Here is an 18948-nt window from a genome sequence, read left to right on the forward strand (position 1 = left end):
TGGGGAGAAGAGGAGGTTATTATTTAACGGGTACAGAGTTTCTGTTTCAGAAGCTGAAAAAGTTTTGGAGATGGATGGTGGTAATAATTGCAAAACAATGTGAATATACTTAATTTCACCAAAATGGTAAATTTTTGTAATATATATTTTATAACAATTTAAAAAGTGGATAAAAATTTTTGTAAAAAATAGACAAACTGTTGGGGAGAATGTGTAGCAAACCAAAAGTCATACATTATTGGAGAAGATGTAAAATAGAATAGCTACTTTGGAAAGAGGTCTTATCATTTCTTATAAAACTAAACCTACACCTATCCTGTGACCTAGCAATTCCACTCCTCGGTACTACCTTCAGGAAAATGAAAACATTTATGTACAAGAGTGATCATAGTAGATTTATTCTTTTTTTTTTTTTTAAGATTTTATTTGTTTATTTGACAGAGAGACACAGCGAGAGAGGGAACACAAGCAGGGGGAGTGGGAGAGGGAGAAGCAGGCTTCCTGCTGAGCAGGCAGCCAGATGCGGGGCTTGATCCTAGGACCCCAGGATCACGACCTGAGCCAAAGGCAGCTGCCCAGTGACTGAACCACCCAGGTGCCCCCATTGTAGATTTATTCTTAATAGCCAAAACCTAGAAATAGCTCAGGCGTCAACCATCAAGAGAATGAATAAACTGTAGTATATTCAGACACTTAAATACTACTCAGTGATAAAAGAAACAAACTCCTAACACATCTCAAAAATATCATGCTGAAAGAAGAATTATACAAGAGTACTATTGGAGGACTCCATTAATGTAAGTGCATAAAAAAAGTAAAACTAATTCACAGTGAAAAAAATCAGAAAAGTGAATATGTGTGGGGGTATGGGAATGGAAACTGAGTGTGAAGGAACATGAGGAACTTTCTCTGGTGAAGGTAATGTTCTCTGTCTTGTTAGGAACTAGGAACACAGGTGTGTGCATGTATCAAAACTCAGTACATGATACACTTAAGACTCATACATTTTACTGAATGTAAATTTCACTTTAAAAAATACCAAAAAGAAATGGTGAGCTCTAGTCAGTGACTAAACTCTAGTCATGATAAAACCTAGTCATGATAAAATGTAAATATTTTTACATTTTGTGGTAAAATGTAGTATTGTCTGCAACTTATTCTGACACACAAGAGATTAAGATGAGTGAAAACCTACACAATGTTACATGTCAAGTATATCTCAATAAAAAAAAAAAAAAGATGGGTTGATGAATGGAGGCCTGGAAAGAAACATGACAAAGCAAATAAAGTAAAATACTACCTTTAGCATTATTAAGAAGGCACCATGAATATCTCCTTTTTTTTCTAATAGGTAGGCAGTGACTTCATGAAGTTGATACTTCTGGGTAATCTACGAAATAAGAAAAGATAAAGATTTTTGTTCACAAATCTTGTTTGTGGATCCTATTAAGGATAAAAACAACATGACAATAAATAATAAATTCATACCTCAGTAGTAGTCTATGGTCCAATATAATATGAAATTCTTGACTTTCTAGTCTTTTTTTTTTTTTTTAAAGGAAGCAGGCTCCCTGCTGAGCAGAGAGCCCAATGCGGGACTCGATCCCAGGACCCTGAGATCATGACCTGAGCCGAAGGCAGCGGCTTAACCCACTGAGCCACCCAGGCGCCCTTGACTTTCTAGTCTTATAAGTGGCCCATCTTGGCAGTTCTAACTAACCCATGTTCATCACGAATTTAATCTAAAACTGTCATTTACCTGAATGAGTATATCCACAGAAAAAAAGTAACACATACTCATAATAGGAACAATATAAATCAGAAAATATTTACAACAAAATGGCAATGAAACACAACAAAACAACTTCTGAGGTCTTAATAAACTAAGAGTTTCTAATAAATAAAGGAAATACCAAGCAAGCTCAGAAGAGAAATTAGAAAGAGAAATGCAAAACATAATGCTATTGAAAAGAAACAAAGGAAAAACAATACAGAAGTTTAACAAGCCCCAAAATAGTCTTCAAAAAGACTAATAAAGGGACGCCTGGGTGGCTCAGTTGGTTGGACGACTGCCTTCGGCTCAGGTCATGATCCCGGAGTCCCGGGATTGAGTCCCGCATCGGGCTCCCAGCTCCACGGGGAGTCTGCTTTTCTCTCTGACCTTCTCCTCGCTCATGTTCTCTCTCACTGTCTCTCTCTCTCAAATAAATAAATAAAATCTTTAAAAAAAAAAAAAAAAAAAAAAAAAAGACTAATAAAGTGGGATAAAAACTTTCTTAGCAAGAAGAAAAAAGAGAGGCACAAATAACATATTAACAGGTTCAAAGGAGAAAAACCTATGATCCTCTCAATAAATATACAAAAAAGTATCTGATAAAATGCAGTACCCATTCTCAAGAAAACCAAAAACAAAACACTATTACCCAAACTGAGAATGGAATTTTAATTTAATAAAAATTATCTATGGGAAGATATTAGACATCTTAGATGTTAGACATCTTTCCTTTTAAATCAGAGAAAAAAACAAACAAAACAAACAAAAAAAAATTTTTTTAAATCAGAGACAAGGCAAGAATATATACTGTCATTGCTTCTATACAGTAATATCTTGGAGCTCTTGCACATCTGATTAAGAGAGAGAAAGCAGGGTAAGATTGAAAAGAAACAAAAACAACTACCCTTATTCTTGGAAAGTAGTATTACCGTAAAAAAAATCTAGAAACTATTTGAATGAAGAATTCAGATTCTTTTTGATACAAACAATGTAAAAAATTAATAACACACAGCAGCAGCAATCAATAAAGATGTCATTTCAAAAACTTTCACCCTTAACAAAAAGTGTAAGTATTTAGGAACAAATGTAAGAAAACACATGCAAGAACCATGTATATCATATAAAAGTTACTAAAACCTCACTCGAGAGAATCAAAGGCTTTTAAAAAGACAACCAGGTTCTTGAATGTGAAGACTCTACATTGTGAAATGTCAGTCTTCCCTGACTGAACTCATCTAAAATTCAATGTATGTATTTCATAAAAACACTGGACTTTTTTTTTTTTTTTTGAGGAACCTGACAACGTGATTTCTAATTTGATGTGAAACAGTAAGAGCCTAAGAATAGACATAGAATTTTAAAGAAAAAAATGAGGGACGACTTTCAAATAATAAGCCTTATTGTAAAGCTGTATTAATTAAAATATGCGGTAATGGTATAAGGAAAGACATGACCAAAGGAAGAGAAGAGCTCCAACAGACAGATCTACATCTCTGGGAGTTTGGTACATAGCAGTAAGGAATTCTGAATCAGTGAGGTAAGGACACCAAAATATCACATGGACCATTGGTTATACACGGGGAAAAAAATACATAAATCCCTCTCTTGATCTGTTTACAAAAATAAATTCCAGATGGATTAAAGACCTAAATGTAAAAAGCTCAACTATAAAACTCATATAAGAGGATATCTTTTATACCATCGGAGTGGAAAAGGAAATAAGACACATACAAAAATCTAAACTTTAAAGGAAAAGACTGGTAAGTTAAAATAGAAGTCACTAAAAACCAAGTTAAAAGACTTGCCACAACAGACTGGAAGAAGGCATCTCCAACACATAACATCAGCAAAGGATGAGAGATGCAGAAATTAGAACTTCTACAAATCAGTAAAGGCAAAAACTCAATAGAAAAAAGGACAAATGATACAAAACAGATAATTTAGAGAAAAGAAAACCAAAAGAGTCATTAAACATATGGAAAGATGTTCGATGTCATGAGTAATCAAAGATACCCACCACACTGGCAAAAATAAAGAAGTCTAAAAATGTTAGGTATCAGCAAGAATGTGGAAAAACAGCAAATAACAACCATGGGTGATGAGAACAGAAACAAACAGATCACTGTGGCAATAACAATAGAATAAAGCTACTCTACTGTCTAAGAATTCCACCTCCAGATAATTACTTGGAGAAACCTCACAAACCTACATTATACAAAGATGTATATGTAGCATTGTTTATAAAGGTAAAAGATTAGAAAGAATACAAGTGTCTATCAATAGGGAAATAAACTGTGGCACATTCATTCAATTGATATTAAATGGCTATTAAAATGAAGGAATTCAATCTACATGTATAAAAGTGATAAATTAAAAAAATAATGAAGAAAGCAATTTTTCGGGGTGCCCAAGTGACTCAGTGGGTTGAGCCTCTGCCTTTGGCCCAAGTCATGATCCCAGGATCCTGGGATCGAGCCCTGCGTCGGACTCTCTGCTCAGCAGGGAGCCTGCTTCCCTCTCTCTCTCTGCCTGCCTCTCTGCCTACTTGTGATCTCTGTCTGTCAAATAAATAAATAATCTTTTAAAAAAGAAAGAAAGCAATTTTTCAATGGGATATGTACTATATGATACCATTAATACAAATTCTAAAAGCATGTAAAAGCATGCATTTTATAGGTGAATACATATACAGATAAAATAAAAAAACATGGAGGGGAAGGCTCCACTCCCCATCTTCAGGTTGGTGGTGACCTCAGTGGGGACAGGGGAACAGACAGATAAAAGGTACTTTATTTCTTAAACAAACAATGAAGATCTGAAGCCAGTACGGTAAAATGTGACCATGTATACAATTGGATTGGTAGGTACATAGATATTTGATATTCTGCACATTTCTATATATTTTAAATACTTCACCATGTAAAATGTGTCAAGTGTGTGAGCAATTCAGGAGGTGACACAGAGAACACGGGCTACTGGTTCAGAGCACTGACAATAACAGAAAGGAGGGATAATGGTAGCTGACAAACTTTAAGTGAGGAACAACAACCTCTTTCAGATTAGAGTGTGTCTGTGTGTGTATGTACACACACATGCACATGCATAGTCATTTCCATTTGGAAACAGGAGAAAACAAGGGAAGGGGTTCAAGGCAATGAGTGGGAGAAGGCTACTGACCGCCTGAGCCCAAGTCTTAAGCATCACAGGACTAGCTAACTAATCAGTGCCCACAAACAAGACCTTGGTTTTTCCTTTTAATATATTTTTATTGCATTCCTTCCTCCAGGCTTACTGTGCTGGTTAGAATATCTGTGAAACTTGATTAATAACAATGATGGACACATGCTCTTTCCGACTTGACTAGAATTAAGGGGCAGCACGATGGAGGGCATGTGCTATGGAGTCAGACCAGCCAGGTTCAATCCCACGGGCTATGTATTGGAACATCTGAGTATCCTTCTGCCCACGCGTAAACTGGTGACCGATGAGCATGAGTGCTCTGTTGTCTACTCCACGTTACCGCTCTTACCTGGATGGTTTCTTCCAGGCGGTAGCACTCAAGGACCTGCAGTGTCTCTATAACCTGGTTTGGGCTGAATTGACACAATAGCTCAATGAACTGCTCTGTCACACATGGAGATATCTGCACCAATTCCTGATGTACGTGAACACCCTCCCTGAAAACATAACCAGCAAGAGAGAAGCATTATTTCACCACATCTGTAATTAAGGCTACAGGTAATAAGTACGAAAGCCTTGAAACCAAGACTGCCTCCTGGTGAGGGAAATCATCAAGTCAAAGTCTCACTGTTACTTGGGTTGTTAGGGTGAACTGTGGCTTACATCAGAGACAATCTACATCACAACAGTACTCAGTTTATACTGACTACCTAAGGAAATGGTATTCAGTGAAAGTGCCTCTAAGGGACAACAAAATTGAGTAACTATATATATTAAACCAACTTCCAGCCTAAATAGGGGTCCCTACTGTACTTCCCTCATAGCACCAATCACACCACGGTGTAATTACTTCTTTAATTACCTTTCTCATGTAAAGACTATCAACTCTTGGAGGGCAGGCACCTGGTATCTTCTCATTAACAAATTCCTAATGCCTGCAATAGTGCCCTGTATGTTGTGAGGGCTAATTATTTAGGTATTGTTAAACCAAATGCAGAAAGTGGATGAATGGCAGGGTACACAGTATATATGCGTTCATTTGTCTTGTATGTCAGTGATTCGCAACACCCACCAAGCACTGGGGATACTGGGGCACCTGGCAGGCTCAGTTGATAGAGCATGCAACTCTGGATCTCAGGGTTGTGAGTTCAAGCCCCCCACGCCGGACATATGGCTTACTTTAAAAAAAAAAAAAAAAAAAAAAAAAAAGCTAGAGAAATAGGGTGTTAGTTTTAATCATGATGGACACTCAACTACCCATGGTCAAAAGGAACTATTTAGAAAATCAACTACTGTTCATTACAGAACAAGAATCATCTCTGGAGCTTCAAGAAGTCAGTTACTTCTGGGAGCCCTGTCTTCTCTTCAACACTCCTCAACCAAAGCTCCTTATATAATGATATCAGGAAAGGGTTAATAAGATACAGAAATGCTTGGGAAACTAGCCTTCTGAAGAAATGGTAAGGCAGATGGTTTAAACCAACATCTCCCAGCTTTTCTCAGGTCATGGCACACAGAAGAGGACAGTGCTCATATGGCCCATCAGAGTAAAGACGACTGATCACAGGGGACTATGGGTGCCCCAAAAGCCACCCCAAGAGCTGAGGGGATGGGTCTTGGGGCACACCTGTAACCCAGGCACAGCACACCAACAGTCACAGTGGGGAGCTCTGGACTCCACTGAGATTAACCTGAGGTTATAAATACTCTACAAATGATGGTAAATAGCCCTCCTATTTTTAGTAGTAAGAGATTTCAGTTATAAAAAGAGAAATTATATTTAGACAAAGGAAATCCTTCCTAAATTAAGAGTCTTGTGACACTCTGTCCAGACCTGAGTGCTAAAGTCATTAATTACGTTCTGCTGCTTGGGGCTGTCAATACTTGCTGATGGGCTAATTCAGTGTGTCCTCAAATTGGCTATAAATCTCTCAGATCAAGTTTCCTTTCTTTTTTCTTCTTTTTTCTTTCTTTTGTATTTCACAACTGCCTTTAGTGCAGAATTTCATAACTGGTTATTTCCTATGTAGACCATCACCTTAATTCTTCCCAAAAATTATCTTCTGGGAAGGCAGAATTTGAAAATTATCTGTTTAAGTGTCCCTGTCCCAACTACACTATAAACTCTGAGAGCAAAGGCTGTGTGGCTGGCATTCGATGTTTCCCAGCTCTCACATAGTCTTGGCACATAGTAAACAACTACTTAGTAAATGTACACTGATTTACACTGAATTGATTGGCAATAATGCACTGGATTGCCTTTAGAAAAAGGGAACCAAATACAAGATAGAAGGGAGAGAATTACAAGGACTAGGCTCTGAATTTAGATTGAGCTACGAATGAATCTTGTCAGAAAGTTCTACATGGACAAAATAGAAAATGCATATGATGGGGAGCCTGGGTGGCTCAGAGGGTTAAAGCCTCTGCCTTCGGCTCAGGTCATGATCCCAGGGTCCTGGGATCGAGCCCCGCATCGGGCTCTCTGCTCAGCGGGAAGCCTGCTTCCTCCTCTCTCTCTCTCTGCCTGCCTCTCTGCCTACTTGTGATCTCTGTCTGTCAAATAAATAAATAAAAAATCTTTAAAAAAAAAAAAAAAGAAAATGCATATGATAACACAGGGAAATGATGGTTCTTTATGCAGGATTAAGATTTTGTCTCAACAGAATGCTCAGTAAAAGAAAAAGGGAATGCTAATCAATGATCCTTGACGTTAAGGTAAGCCAGTGTTCTTTTCAGATGTTCATACCACACTGTAGGTAGTGCTAATACTTTATCTACATCAGACTTGTTAATATGTCTTATAAATGCAAAATTATGGAGCAAATTAAGACTAGACGTTAGCATCTGCCAATGAATCTGGTAGTTGATTCTTTCCAGAGCATTTACTGACAAAACTCTTTATAAGTACTGAAGGTGTGACTATGCATCAAACCAAGCAAATCTCTCAAACAGACTGTGATGCATTCATTTGGGAGGGAAATAATAAGTCTGCTGGAAGATGACCAGGCAACATCAATATAATCAAAACTTTAATAAATAAGCTAACATTAATGAATTTATATCCATTTCTGACTATTGCTTATCATTCTGGTACACACATACCATTTGTTACATCCATTTCTCAAAACTACTTCTGTTACTCTTCTATTAGCCACCTGCTTTGCCACTGCTAACTTTATCAAAATTATGTATTTTAGACATAAACCTTATCTACTTTTTAAGTATTTTAATATTAACTTTAATATCTTAATAATAGCCCTGACTTATAGATATGAACATTTAAGTATATATAAAAGGTAGAATTTTACAAGGCACACACAAGACTTTTCTCTTGTCAGCTCTAAAAGAAAGCATACACATGCCTTGTCAAACACACACACACACACACACACACACACACACACACACACCAACCATGCACCAAAATTCACGTTTGGGAAAACATTCATCCTTACTTGGGTTGTGAAAATAATTCAAAATTATGATCTTGTAGTACATTTCGCTATTTCTGGGGAAGGATAAACTATGTTTCAGTTTTAAATAAATTACATCATTAAAATGACTCAAATTCAAATTTCTTTAAAAAATTTGACAAAGAAAATAAATGTTGCATGGGGACGAGGAAAGTCTAGTCCAGTCTCTCTCCTTCACTCTAAATATTGCACAAAAATAGGCCAGTCTAGACTACTCGAGATTTCTGAGGAAGAGAATTTCACAGTCTCCCTATAACTTGTTTTGACAATTTAGGGCTACCTCAGCTTAGACTAAATCCTGCCTGCTTGAATTCCCTGCTCATCCCCATAAATCCGGGTGGTAGCATATTGATGACTACGTGGTACCTTTTAGACTGAGAACTCAAATACATCACTCAAAACACAAAAGAGTAAAAGCAATTATTCTCCCTGAGGTCTTCGTTCTCATCAAGTTGTTTTACAAGGTTGTTAGGCTGAACTTCCAGCTTTTCATATACATTCCAAGTTAAAAATGCCACAGTGGAGGGGCATCTGGGTGGTTCAGCTGGTTAAGCACCCAACTCTTGGTTTCGGCTCAGGTAACGATATCAGGGTTGTGGGAATGAGCCCTGCGTTGGGCTCTAAGCTGAGCGTGAACACTGCCTAGGATTCTCTCCCTCTCCTTTTGAGCCTAACCCCCAACTCCAATTAAAAAAGAAAAAAAAGCCCACAATGTAATCCCATGTCATTCGAACAAAACAATGAATGTGCCCATCTGCCTGGTAAACACTGTTAAGTGGGATCATTAAAGATAGCAAAGACAGTACCTACAAAATATATATGGAATTGTACCAACAGTAAGTCCCGCAAACTGGATAGGAGAGGCTTAGATGGAAACCTGTCCTGTGGCAAGAAAGAATGTAGTAGCTCGTATCTCCAGGATGGCCCTCTACCTCGTGCAGAGCAGCCAGTAGTCCTCACACAGAACAGCCACTCTCCCTTATCAGCTCATAGGAGGCACAGAGCAAAGCAGGCAAGCACACCATTGTGTCTAATGGCAAATATTCTGCCATATCCAATCGACCTAAGAGCAGATGTAAGCTAGATCTGCAGGGGACTTGTTCACTTTTCATTTCCCAGTCTGACTGCTACTCAAGTGTCAAAATGTCCTCCCCCAATCCTAATAGAATTCTTTTTATCTCTGATACTCACAAAAAAGAAGGCACTGTTTTGAATGTTCTCCTGCATTAGCAGGAAAAATGGCTTTTATAAGCTAACAGAAATAAGAGCCTAATGATTTTCCTAGAAAATTAATTTCACTCCATAACCTTATCATGTATAAAGAGTGCCTGGATCATTCCAATGCTGTACAGACTTTGATTAAAAACTCAGAGGGTAAGCTCAAACAATTCTTCCAAAATACCACTATTCATGGTGAGAGTAAGAACCAAATGCTGAGATTATCTGCAATGTGTATTTTCTTGCCCTGCCGAGCTCTCCTTCATACTAAAATCCACCAGTAATCCCACTAGCAAGAATTGTTTCAATGCGGCCTAAATCAAAGAAAGCCTGGAAAGGGGCAGGCCCTGTCACCTCAGCATAATACCCAACCTGGGGCATTTCCAGGTCTGGATGAGACTCGAGATGCCATTCTCTCCCCAAAGTGACAGACACAATTGGAGACAAAAGAGATGCAGTTCTGTGACCCTGCCACAGGGACATTCTTTATATGGTTTTCAGAAACTGTTTTTGAACTGATCCTGGGTCGGCCTACTATAAATCTAATGTGATATCCACATATAATGTTGAACATAGAGAGAACAAAGGCATTTCATTTCTGATCTGGCATGGAAAGAGCTTGGAAGTTAACACTTCCATCCTCACAGGAAAAGTGCTGAATAAACCGAAAATCAACACCTCTTCTTCAATCTGCCTGAGAGCTGAGGTCCTAGGGCAAACTGCCACCCCTGAATTAGAGAGCAACAGACAGGTGGCTATAAATAACCAGCGCCCACTGTAGTAGAGGCCAGGAGCAGAGACCACTGCTGCTGGAGCCAGTACTACAGTAGGAAAACCTCAACTAGAAATGACAAAATGCCAGAGATTCACTGTGGCCAAATTTAAGGGTTAAATTCTAGGAAGCCAAGTCTTCAGGGGTTGTGAGGGAGTTCCCACATTGTCTTGAATTTTATCTGAGGAGCCACCAGGTTCTCACAGTGAAGACTAGAGAAAAATCCAGTCAGGCTTCCAGTGGAGAAGAAAAGTAGCCATTTAAAAATAGATCCAGAGCATTTTGTTCTTAACAAGGCCTACTGTTGTGGACTTAGGCCCCCTACAAATTCACAGGTTGAAGTCCTAACTCCCCGTACCTCACAATGTGACTTTATTTGGAAACAGCCACTTTGTCAATATTATTAGTTATATTAGAATGAGGTAATGCTGGAGGAGGGCTAACTCATAATCCAGTATGACTTGTGTTCTTAAAAGAAGGGGAAATTTTGACACAGACGTACGTATAAGGAGAATGCATGTGAAAATGAAGGCTAAAATCAGGGTGATGGCTTCTGCAAGCTCAGGAATGACAAAGATTGCCAGCAAATCACCAGAAGCTAGAGGAGAAACATGGAATAGGCTCCTTCTCACAGCCCTCAGAAGGACACAACCCTGCCACCATTTGTTCCTGGATTTCTAGCCTCCAAAATGGAGACAATAAACTTCTGTTGTTTAAGTCGCACAGTTGTGTGCTTTGTTAAGGCAGCCCTAGCAAGTGAATACAACTGCCCTAAAGGAGAATTAGCTCACTCGAGCCTAAACAAGCTGAGGGAAGAGAAATAAGCCAACTCCAGCCCTTTCTAGCCTTTCTGTCTCACTTAAAGGGCAGAGGGGCTACTGAGAAGTATGGGGAGGGTCACTACCCAGAGACACAACTCACCAAAAGAGTGTAAACGAATCACACAGGACTATGGAATACCTCCCCTTCACCATACCTCACTACCACATCAACAGGGCATGCCTATATAATAGGGAAATACAACTGAAAGAACACACAGCTTGGACTTTAGGAAAAGTCTCTAGGGAAAGCCAAAGACAACCAGGGAAACAAAAACGAGGACACCCACGGAATTTTCACCCTCAAACAACTACGGCTATAGTAAGCAGTAAGCGTAGCCTCATTCCGAGCCAGATAACATTAAAAAGTCATACCAAAGGCCTAGTTGTGTCAGTTCCTTTCATGCAGTACCTCATTTCGAGCTTTCAAGAAAAATTTAAAAGAACATCCTAAGAAACAAAGAAAGGATACAGTCTGAAGAGATTCAGCAAACATCAAACCAAACCAAACTGGATTTATCAGACAGGATTTAAAACATTAGGAAAAGTCTCTAGGGAAAGCCAAAGACAACCAGGGAAACAAAAACGAGGACACCCACGGAATTTTCACCCTCAAACAACTACGGCTATAGTAAGCAGTAAGCGTAGCCTCATTCCGAGCCAGATAACATTAAAAAGTCATACCAAAGGCCTAGTTGTGTCAGTTCCTTTCATGCAGTACCTCATTTCGAGCTTTCAAGAAAAATTTAAAAGAACATCCTAAGAAACAAAGAAAGGATACAGTCTGAAGAGATTCAGCAAACATCAAACCAAACCAAACTGGATTTATCAGACAGGATTTAAAACAACTATGATTAATATGCTGAGGGCTGTAAAGGAAAAAGCAACATGTAATAACAGATGGGTAAAGTAAGTAGAGAAATGGAAACTCTAAGAAAGAATCAAAAGAAAATGTTAGAAATGAAAAACACTGAATAAAATGAATTCCTATGATGGCTTCACCAACAGCCTAGACACAGCTGAGCAAGGTATGTCAGTAACACGTCGAAGAAATTTCCAAGCTGAAATACAAAGGAAAAAACAAAACAAAACAAAACAAAACTGTGGGCAGGGGGGCTCAGAATAGAATATCCAAGAACTGTTAGACAAGTATAAAAGTAACACCTAAGAAAAAGATAATATGGGTCAGAAGAAATATTTGCAACAATGACTGAGAATTTCCCCCAAAATTAATAACAGATACCAAACTACCCCTCATGAAGCTCAGAGAATACCAACTAGGACAAATGGAAAAAATATATAACTGGGCATATCATATTCAACCTGCAGAAAATCAAAGACAAAGAGAAAATCTTAAAAGAAGTCAGAGGGAAGGAAAACACCTTACCTGTAGAGGACCAAGGATAAAATTATACCAGACTTCTCTCATAAACCATGCAAGCAAGAAGAGAGGAAATGGAAGTATTTAAAGTGTTGAAAGAAAAAAACCCATCAACCTAGAATTCTGTATCCAGCAGAATTCGCTCTCAAAAGTGAAAGAGAAAATACTTTCTGAGACAGACAAAAACTGTGAGAATATGTCATCAGTAGACCTGCCTTTCAAGAAATGTTAGAAGTTCCTCAAACGGAAGAAAAATGAGATAGGTCATGAATTTGGATCTATGTAAAGAAAGAGCATTAGGGAAGGAATAAATGAAGACAAAATGAAATGTTTTATTTTTCTTATTCTTAACTGACCTAACAGAAAACAGTCTGCCCAAAATAGTTATATTAACAATGTAGTCAGTGATTATAACTTAAGGATAAGTGAAATGAATGACAGCAATGTTAAAAGGGACAAGAGGAAGGAATTAGGAATCCTCTGACATAAGGCACTGATCCTATGTCTGGGAACTATGGTGTTGATATTGGACTTGGATTACTTATATATGTATATTGCAAACTAAAAGAAAACCACTAAAATAAAAATACATAACTGATATACTAAGAGAAGAGAAAAAGGTGGAATCATATAAAATGCTCAATTAAAACCATGGTAGAATACCAAGACCAAAAAAAAAAAAAAAGCAAGGGGAATAAAAGCAATGAATAAAAAATAGTAACATAAATAGAAAAGAAAGGGTAGGATTATAAAAGCCACACAAAGCCTTAAAATTTGTTTTTGACTGACTTATTTCACTCAGCATAATTTTCACTCTAGTTCCATCTACATCATTGCAAATGGCAATATTTCATTCTTTTTGATGGTTGAGTAATATTCCATAGTATATCTATACACCACATCTTTAGCCATTCATCAGCCAATGGACATTTGGGCTCTTTCCATAATTTGGCTATTGTTGATAATGCTGCTATAAATATCAGGGGATGCATGTGCCCCACTGAATCACTATTTTTGTATCCTCTGGGTAAATACCTGGTAATGCAATTGCTCAATAGGGGAGTTCTGTTTTGAACTTTTGGATGCACCTCCATACTGTTTTTCAGAATGGCTGTACCAGTTTGCATTCTTACCAACAGTGTAAGAGGGTTCCACATTCTCTGCACCCTTGTCAACATCTGTTGTTTCCTGAGTTAATTTTTAGCCATTCTGATAGGTGTGAAATGATATCTCATTGTGTATTTGATTTGTATTTCCCAAATGATGAGTGATCTTGAGGATTTTTCCGTGTGTTTTTTGGCCATTTGCAGGTCTTTTTTGCAGAAATGTCTGTTCATGTCTTCTGACCATTTTTAACTGGATTATTTTGGGGGTGTTGAGTTTGAGAAGTTCTTTATAGATTTTATCCAATATGTCATTTGCAAATAACTTCTCCCATTCCATAGGCTGCCTTTTAGTTTTGCTGGTTGTTTCCTCTGCTGTGCACAAGTTTTTTATCTTGATGAAGTCCTAGTAGTTCATTTTTGCTTTTGTTTTCCCTTTCCTCCAGAGATGTATCAAGTAAGAGGTTGCTACAGCAAGGTCAAAGAGATTGCTGCCTGTGCTCTCCTCTAGGATTTTTATTTCCTATTTCACATTTTGGTTGCCTATCTTAGGTCTTTCATCCATTTTAAATTTATTTTTTGTGTATGGTATAAGAAAGTGGTCTAGTTTCATTCTCCTGCAAGTGGCTGTCCAATTTTCCCAACACCATTTGTTGAAGAGAATGTCTTTTTTCTATTAGATATTCTTTCTTGCTTTGTCGAAGATAAGCTATTGTGGGTCCACTTCTGGGTTCTCTATTCTGTTCCATTGACGTAGGTACCTGTTTTTGTGCCAGTAACATACTTTTTTTTTTTAAGATTTTATTTATTTATTTGACAGAAATCACAAGTAGGCAGAGAGGCAGGCACAGAGAGAGGGGGAGGCAGGCTCCCCACTGAGCAGAGAGCCCAACATGGGGCTCGATCCCAGGACCCTGGGATTACAACCTGAGCCGAAGGCAGAGGCTTTAGCCCACTGAGCCACCCCGGTGCCCCAACATACTGTTTTAATAACTACAACTTTGTAATATAACTTGAAGTCTGGAATTGTGGCAGCTCCAGCTTTGCTTTTCTTTTTCAAAATTCCTTTGGCTATTTAGGGTCTTTCCTGGTTCTGTACACATTTCAGAATTACCTGGTTCTCTATGAAAAATGCTGGTGTTATTTTGACAGGGATTTCATTCAATGTATAGACTGCTTTGGGTAGTATAGCCATTTTAATATTTGTTCTTCCAGTGCATGAGCATGGAATGTTTTTCCACTTCTTTGTGTCTTCCTCAATTTCTTTCATAAGTGTTCTACAGTTTTCAGAGTACAGATCTTTTATTTCTTTGGTTAGATTTACTCCTAGATATCTTATGGGTTTTGGTACAACTGTAAATGGGATCGATTCCTTGATTTTTCCTTCTGCTGCTTCATTATTGGTATACAGAGGTCAAGAGATTTCTGTTGATTTTATATCCTGCAACTTTGTTGAATTCATGTATCAGTTCTAGCAAATCTTTTGGTGGAGTCTTTCAGGCTTTCTACATAGAATATCATGTCCTCTTCTGAGAAGAGTGAAAGTTTGACTTCTTCCTTGTTGATCGGCATGCCTTTTATTTCTTTTGTTGTCTGATTATGGAGGCTAGGACTTCAGTATTATGTTGAACATCAGTGGAAAGAGCTGACATCCCTGCCGTGTTCCTGACCATACAGGAAAAGCTCTCCATTTTTTCCCACTGAGGATGATATTAGCTGTGGGTCTTTCATATATGGCCTATACTCCCCCATCTTCTTTTTAAAATAGCTTTTTTACTATGTAAATGCTAATATGGGTAATTTAATATTAACTACTTTTTTCTTTCACACTATTTCCTTAAAAAATATTTTCCAAAACTGAATCACTGGATCAAAGCATCTGTGTAACTTGAGAGCTCTCAATAACATATACAAACTAAATATATATATATATATGTATATGTGTATACACACACACACAAAATACATATATTAAACTGCTCTTGAGATAACAAAGTGGTCTAATGGAGAAACGCACAGGCAAAGAGAGAAATGACAACATCTAGTGCTTCCTCTGAGCAAACAGGCCAGTACTGCCAAGGAATACAGGGGCAAAGAGAAATGGGAACAAGGAAGAAAATGAAGCTGGACAGATATGCCTGAATCACATCAAAGAGGGCCATGAGGAGTTTGTATTTTGTCTCGGATAAGGGAAGGGAAAGAACTTTGAGAAGGAGAACTTTGCCTGTTTAAAAATGGAAGGAGAATCAAGAAGGTGGTTAGGAGGCCAGCAGGAGGGATCAGGAGAGAGATACTGTGCGGCTAAACTAGGGCAGTGGGGGAGAGAACAGAGAAGCCCATACAGACAGGAGGCCCCCAAGAGGCTGATATCATGACTGGTTCTGTGTGGTGTGGCTGAGAAGGTGGAGTGGAGCGGGTAAAGCAAAGTGAAGAATCCATCATCACTTTCAGAATTTTATTTAAAACACTTGAAGGAAATTGCCTGCTAACTTATCTATTTCCTCCATTAGAGTGTAAATTCCCTTAAGGCAGGGCCCCATCTTATTCACTACTTCCATGCCTGTCAGAGTGCTTAGCATGCTGTAGTTACTCAGTAAATTGTTAAATGAAATAAATGGGCAGATAATGCCATTTGCTAGGAGAGATAATAATAAAAGCAGCAGGTTTGGATTGAGAAGAAGTAAGTACAATTTTGAGCCATTTCAACTTCTAGCATAGTACTTAGCAGACAGCAATTTCATTATAAAGAAGTCTTGAATAAAGGAATAAAAAATAAACACATGTACACTATTTTCTTTCTTGCTTCCTCACTATAATCCATCCATCCACCTGCAAGGCCTGGAGATTAGGAAATGATATGTTATGATTTAAAAGACTGAACCTGAGCTGCTGGCAAAGTACTAACCAAAGACACTGAAGGGTTCAGAACAAGTCTCCTCAAAATGGGTTTCTATGGCATATGGACTATTTTGAGCTAAAGGCAATCAAGGCCCTGTGAGCTAAAGAGAAATTCTGCCCCTCCATTAGCTACCTAAAAGAATCTAAATTGAGAGCCTTTCTCAGAGTAAGAGTTATTATCAGAGATAAATTTTATCTGAGTGACCCATCTGTATGGCAGGGCAAACACCTAAATACTAAACATTTGCTCTTCTTCTTGCCCTGTGAATTGCCCCCCTCCCCTCAGAAGCCCCAGGTCCTTATATCCCATTCCTTAGCTCACGCCGGCAATATACACTTCATTTTACCTTTCTGTCTTTGATACTCTCATGTATATGTAGTTTTCAGACATATGAAATTAAATTTTTCTCCTGTTAATCTGATTCATGTCAATTTGATTCTTAGTCCAACCAGAAGAACCTCTGAAGTGCAGAACAAAATTTGTCCTAACAGTATGATATCTGGTGGTAAACCTGGACAAGCTGATAAGAAGTCACTCAAGTAGAAATGAATTTTCCTATGTCAAAGTTCATGAACATAATATTCTAATTTATCCTAACACTATGGTATCTGGTGCTAAGCGTGGATGAGCTGATAGGAAGTCGTTTGAGTAGAAATGAATTTTCCTATGTCAAAGTTCATGAACATAATATTCTAATTTTTTTAAAAATTTATTTATTTTAGAGAGAGTGTGTGCTTGTCCGCATGCTGCGGGGGGGGGGGGGCAGGGTGCAGAAGTTGTGGGGGGGGTGGGCAAGAACCTCAAGCAGATTCGCTGCTGAGCAGGGGTTCCCCATGCAGTGGCTCCATCTCATATGAGCTGAAATCAAGAATAGGATGCTTAATCTGCTGAGCCATCCAGGTGCCCCTATAACGTTCTAATTTTTTATTTTAATTTTGAAATATGTTATTTCAACAATGAATGTTAATATGTTAAAATATCCTTTCAAAATTACCCACAGAAACACAGGTTCAACTTAAATCCAAGATATAACCATTTCCATAATCTATGTTACTCATTTTCTTAGTTATGCTCAATTTTTACTTTATTTTGATTAAAGATTAGAAATACAATGTGACTTCTATGTGGGTTTTTTTTCCCCTACAAGAAAACCGTACCACATATTTCAGAGGCCTCCAGGACATGGCTGACAAAAGCTAAATCGACATTACCAAGAGAAGTGCACTGAAGAAAATATTGTGAATATAAATATACTCGCACATTCTCTTTATTCCTTATGTAGCTCATAGCCCCACAAAAATCATCAATGTCCTTTTGTATTATCCTTCAAGCATCCCCACTGCACAAAAGGCCTACATCTGGTTGTAAATACATCAGAAGAACTCCCAGGAGAATGCTTGGCCTGGCAGGAGAGCACACAGGGAGTGGGGGTGGGGTGAGCTTTGTGGAGCAGCTGTCCCAAAGAAGGGAATTGGAAGAGAATGCAAATCCGTTCTCTCCCAAGCTGTTGGCCTCAATTCAGGCAAGTAATTTGCTTCTGTAGGATTAACTCCCCCACCAAAAACTATCTAATCTTTCTATGTACAGATGCCACCAATATCTCTGTATGTCAATTAATTCTACTGAGGACATCATTTACATAGTAAAGATAACATAGAGAAATTGAATAAAGACAACAGAAAAATATATGTAAGAACTCAAATAGATGATTTGTCCCTTTAAAAATGCTATAGACAAAATAAAAGGCTTTTTTATTTTTATTTTTTATTTTTTTTATTTTTAAAAATAAAGGCCAAAATAAAATAACTCAACGAGTATTTGTAAATGTTAAATTGAAGACACACACACACAGGACCCTATCAACTCGGGTTTTGTGGGCAAAAGTTAAAAAAAAAAAAAGAAAGGCAATATTCTGACATGACATACATATACAAACAATCTCTATATGAAAATGACTCTTCTCTTTAATTTTCCTATCTTGCCAAAATGCTGCTAAAAGAGATTCTTGAGTGGTGGGGGGAGAACCCAGTTGTTTAAAAAATATGTATATCTATTGCGAAAGGACAGAAAGGGAAGAATCAAAGGCAAGAACAGCCTCCACTATCTGCCGGTGAAAACCACCAGGCAGGCAATTTCCAGTCTATGTATTCTTGCGTTCTTTTTCCTCTTAGTATCTTTTCCATACTCTCTTGTTTCCCAGAACCTGACAATACTCTAATGCCTTTTTCAGATTATTCAAAAAGCATATTTATTTTGAAAAGCTAAAATGTGGTGGAAAATCAGTCATTCCGAGTATTGAATTGTATTGATATTTATATAACCTAATATTG

General features: G+C 37.9%; 1 protein-coding gene across 3 annotated transcripts in view; it reads right to left on the bottom strand.

Moving 5' to 3' along the window:
- VPS8 (VPS8 subunit of CORVET complex) overlaps window positions 1–18948 on the bottom strand; it is a 247363-nt gene that overhangs the window by 75031 nt on the left and 153384 nt on the right. For all 3 annotated transcript variants that reach the window (XM_032338603.1, XM_032338586.1, XM_032338595.1), the window contains 2 exons: window positions 5304–5451; window positions 1301–1390 (listed from right to left, as the gene is read on the bottom strand). In XM_032338603.1, coding sequence (XP_032194494.1) covers window positions 1301–1390; window positions 5304–5451 — 238 coding nt within the window. The remainder of the gene's footprint in view (window positions 1–1300; window positions 1391–5303; window positions 5452–18948) is intronic.

This window comes from Mustela erminea, chromosome 1 (assembly GCF_009829155.1).
Source record: "Mustela erminea isolate mMusErm1 chromosome 1, mMusErm1.Pri, whole genome shotgun sequence".
In the NCBI taxonomy this organism is placed as follows: domain Eukaryota; kingdom Metazoa; phylum Chordata; class Mammalia; order Carnivora; family Mustelidae; genus Mustela; species Mustela erminea.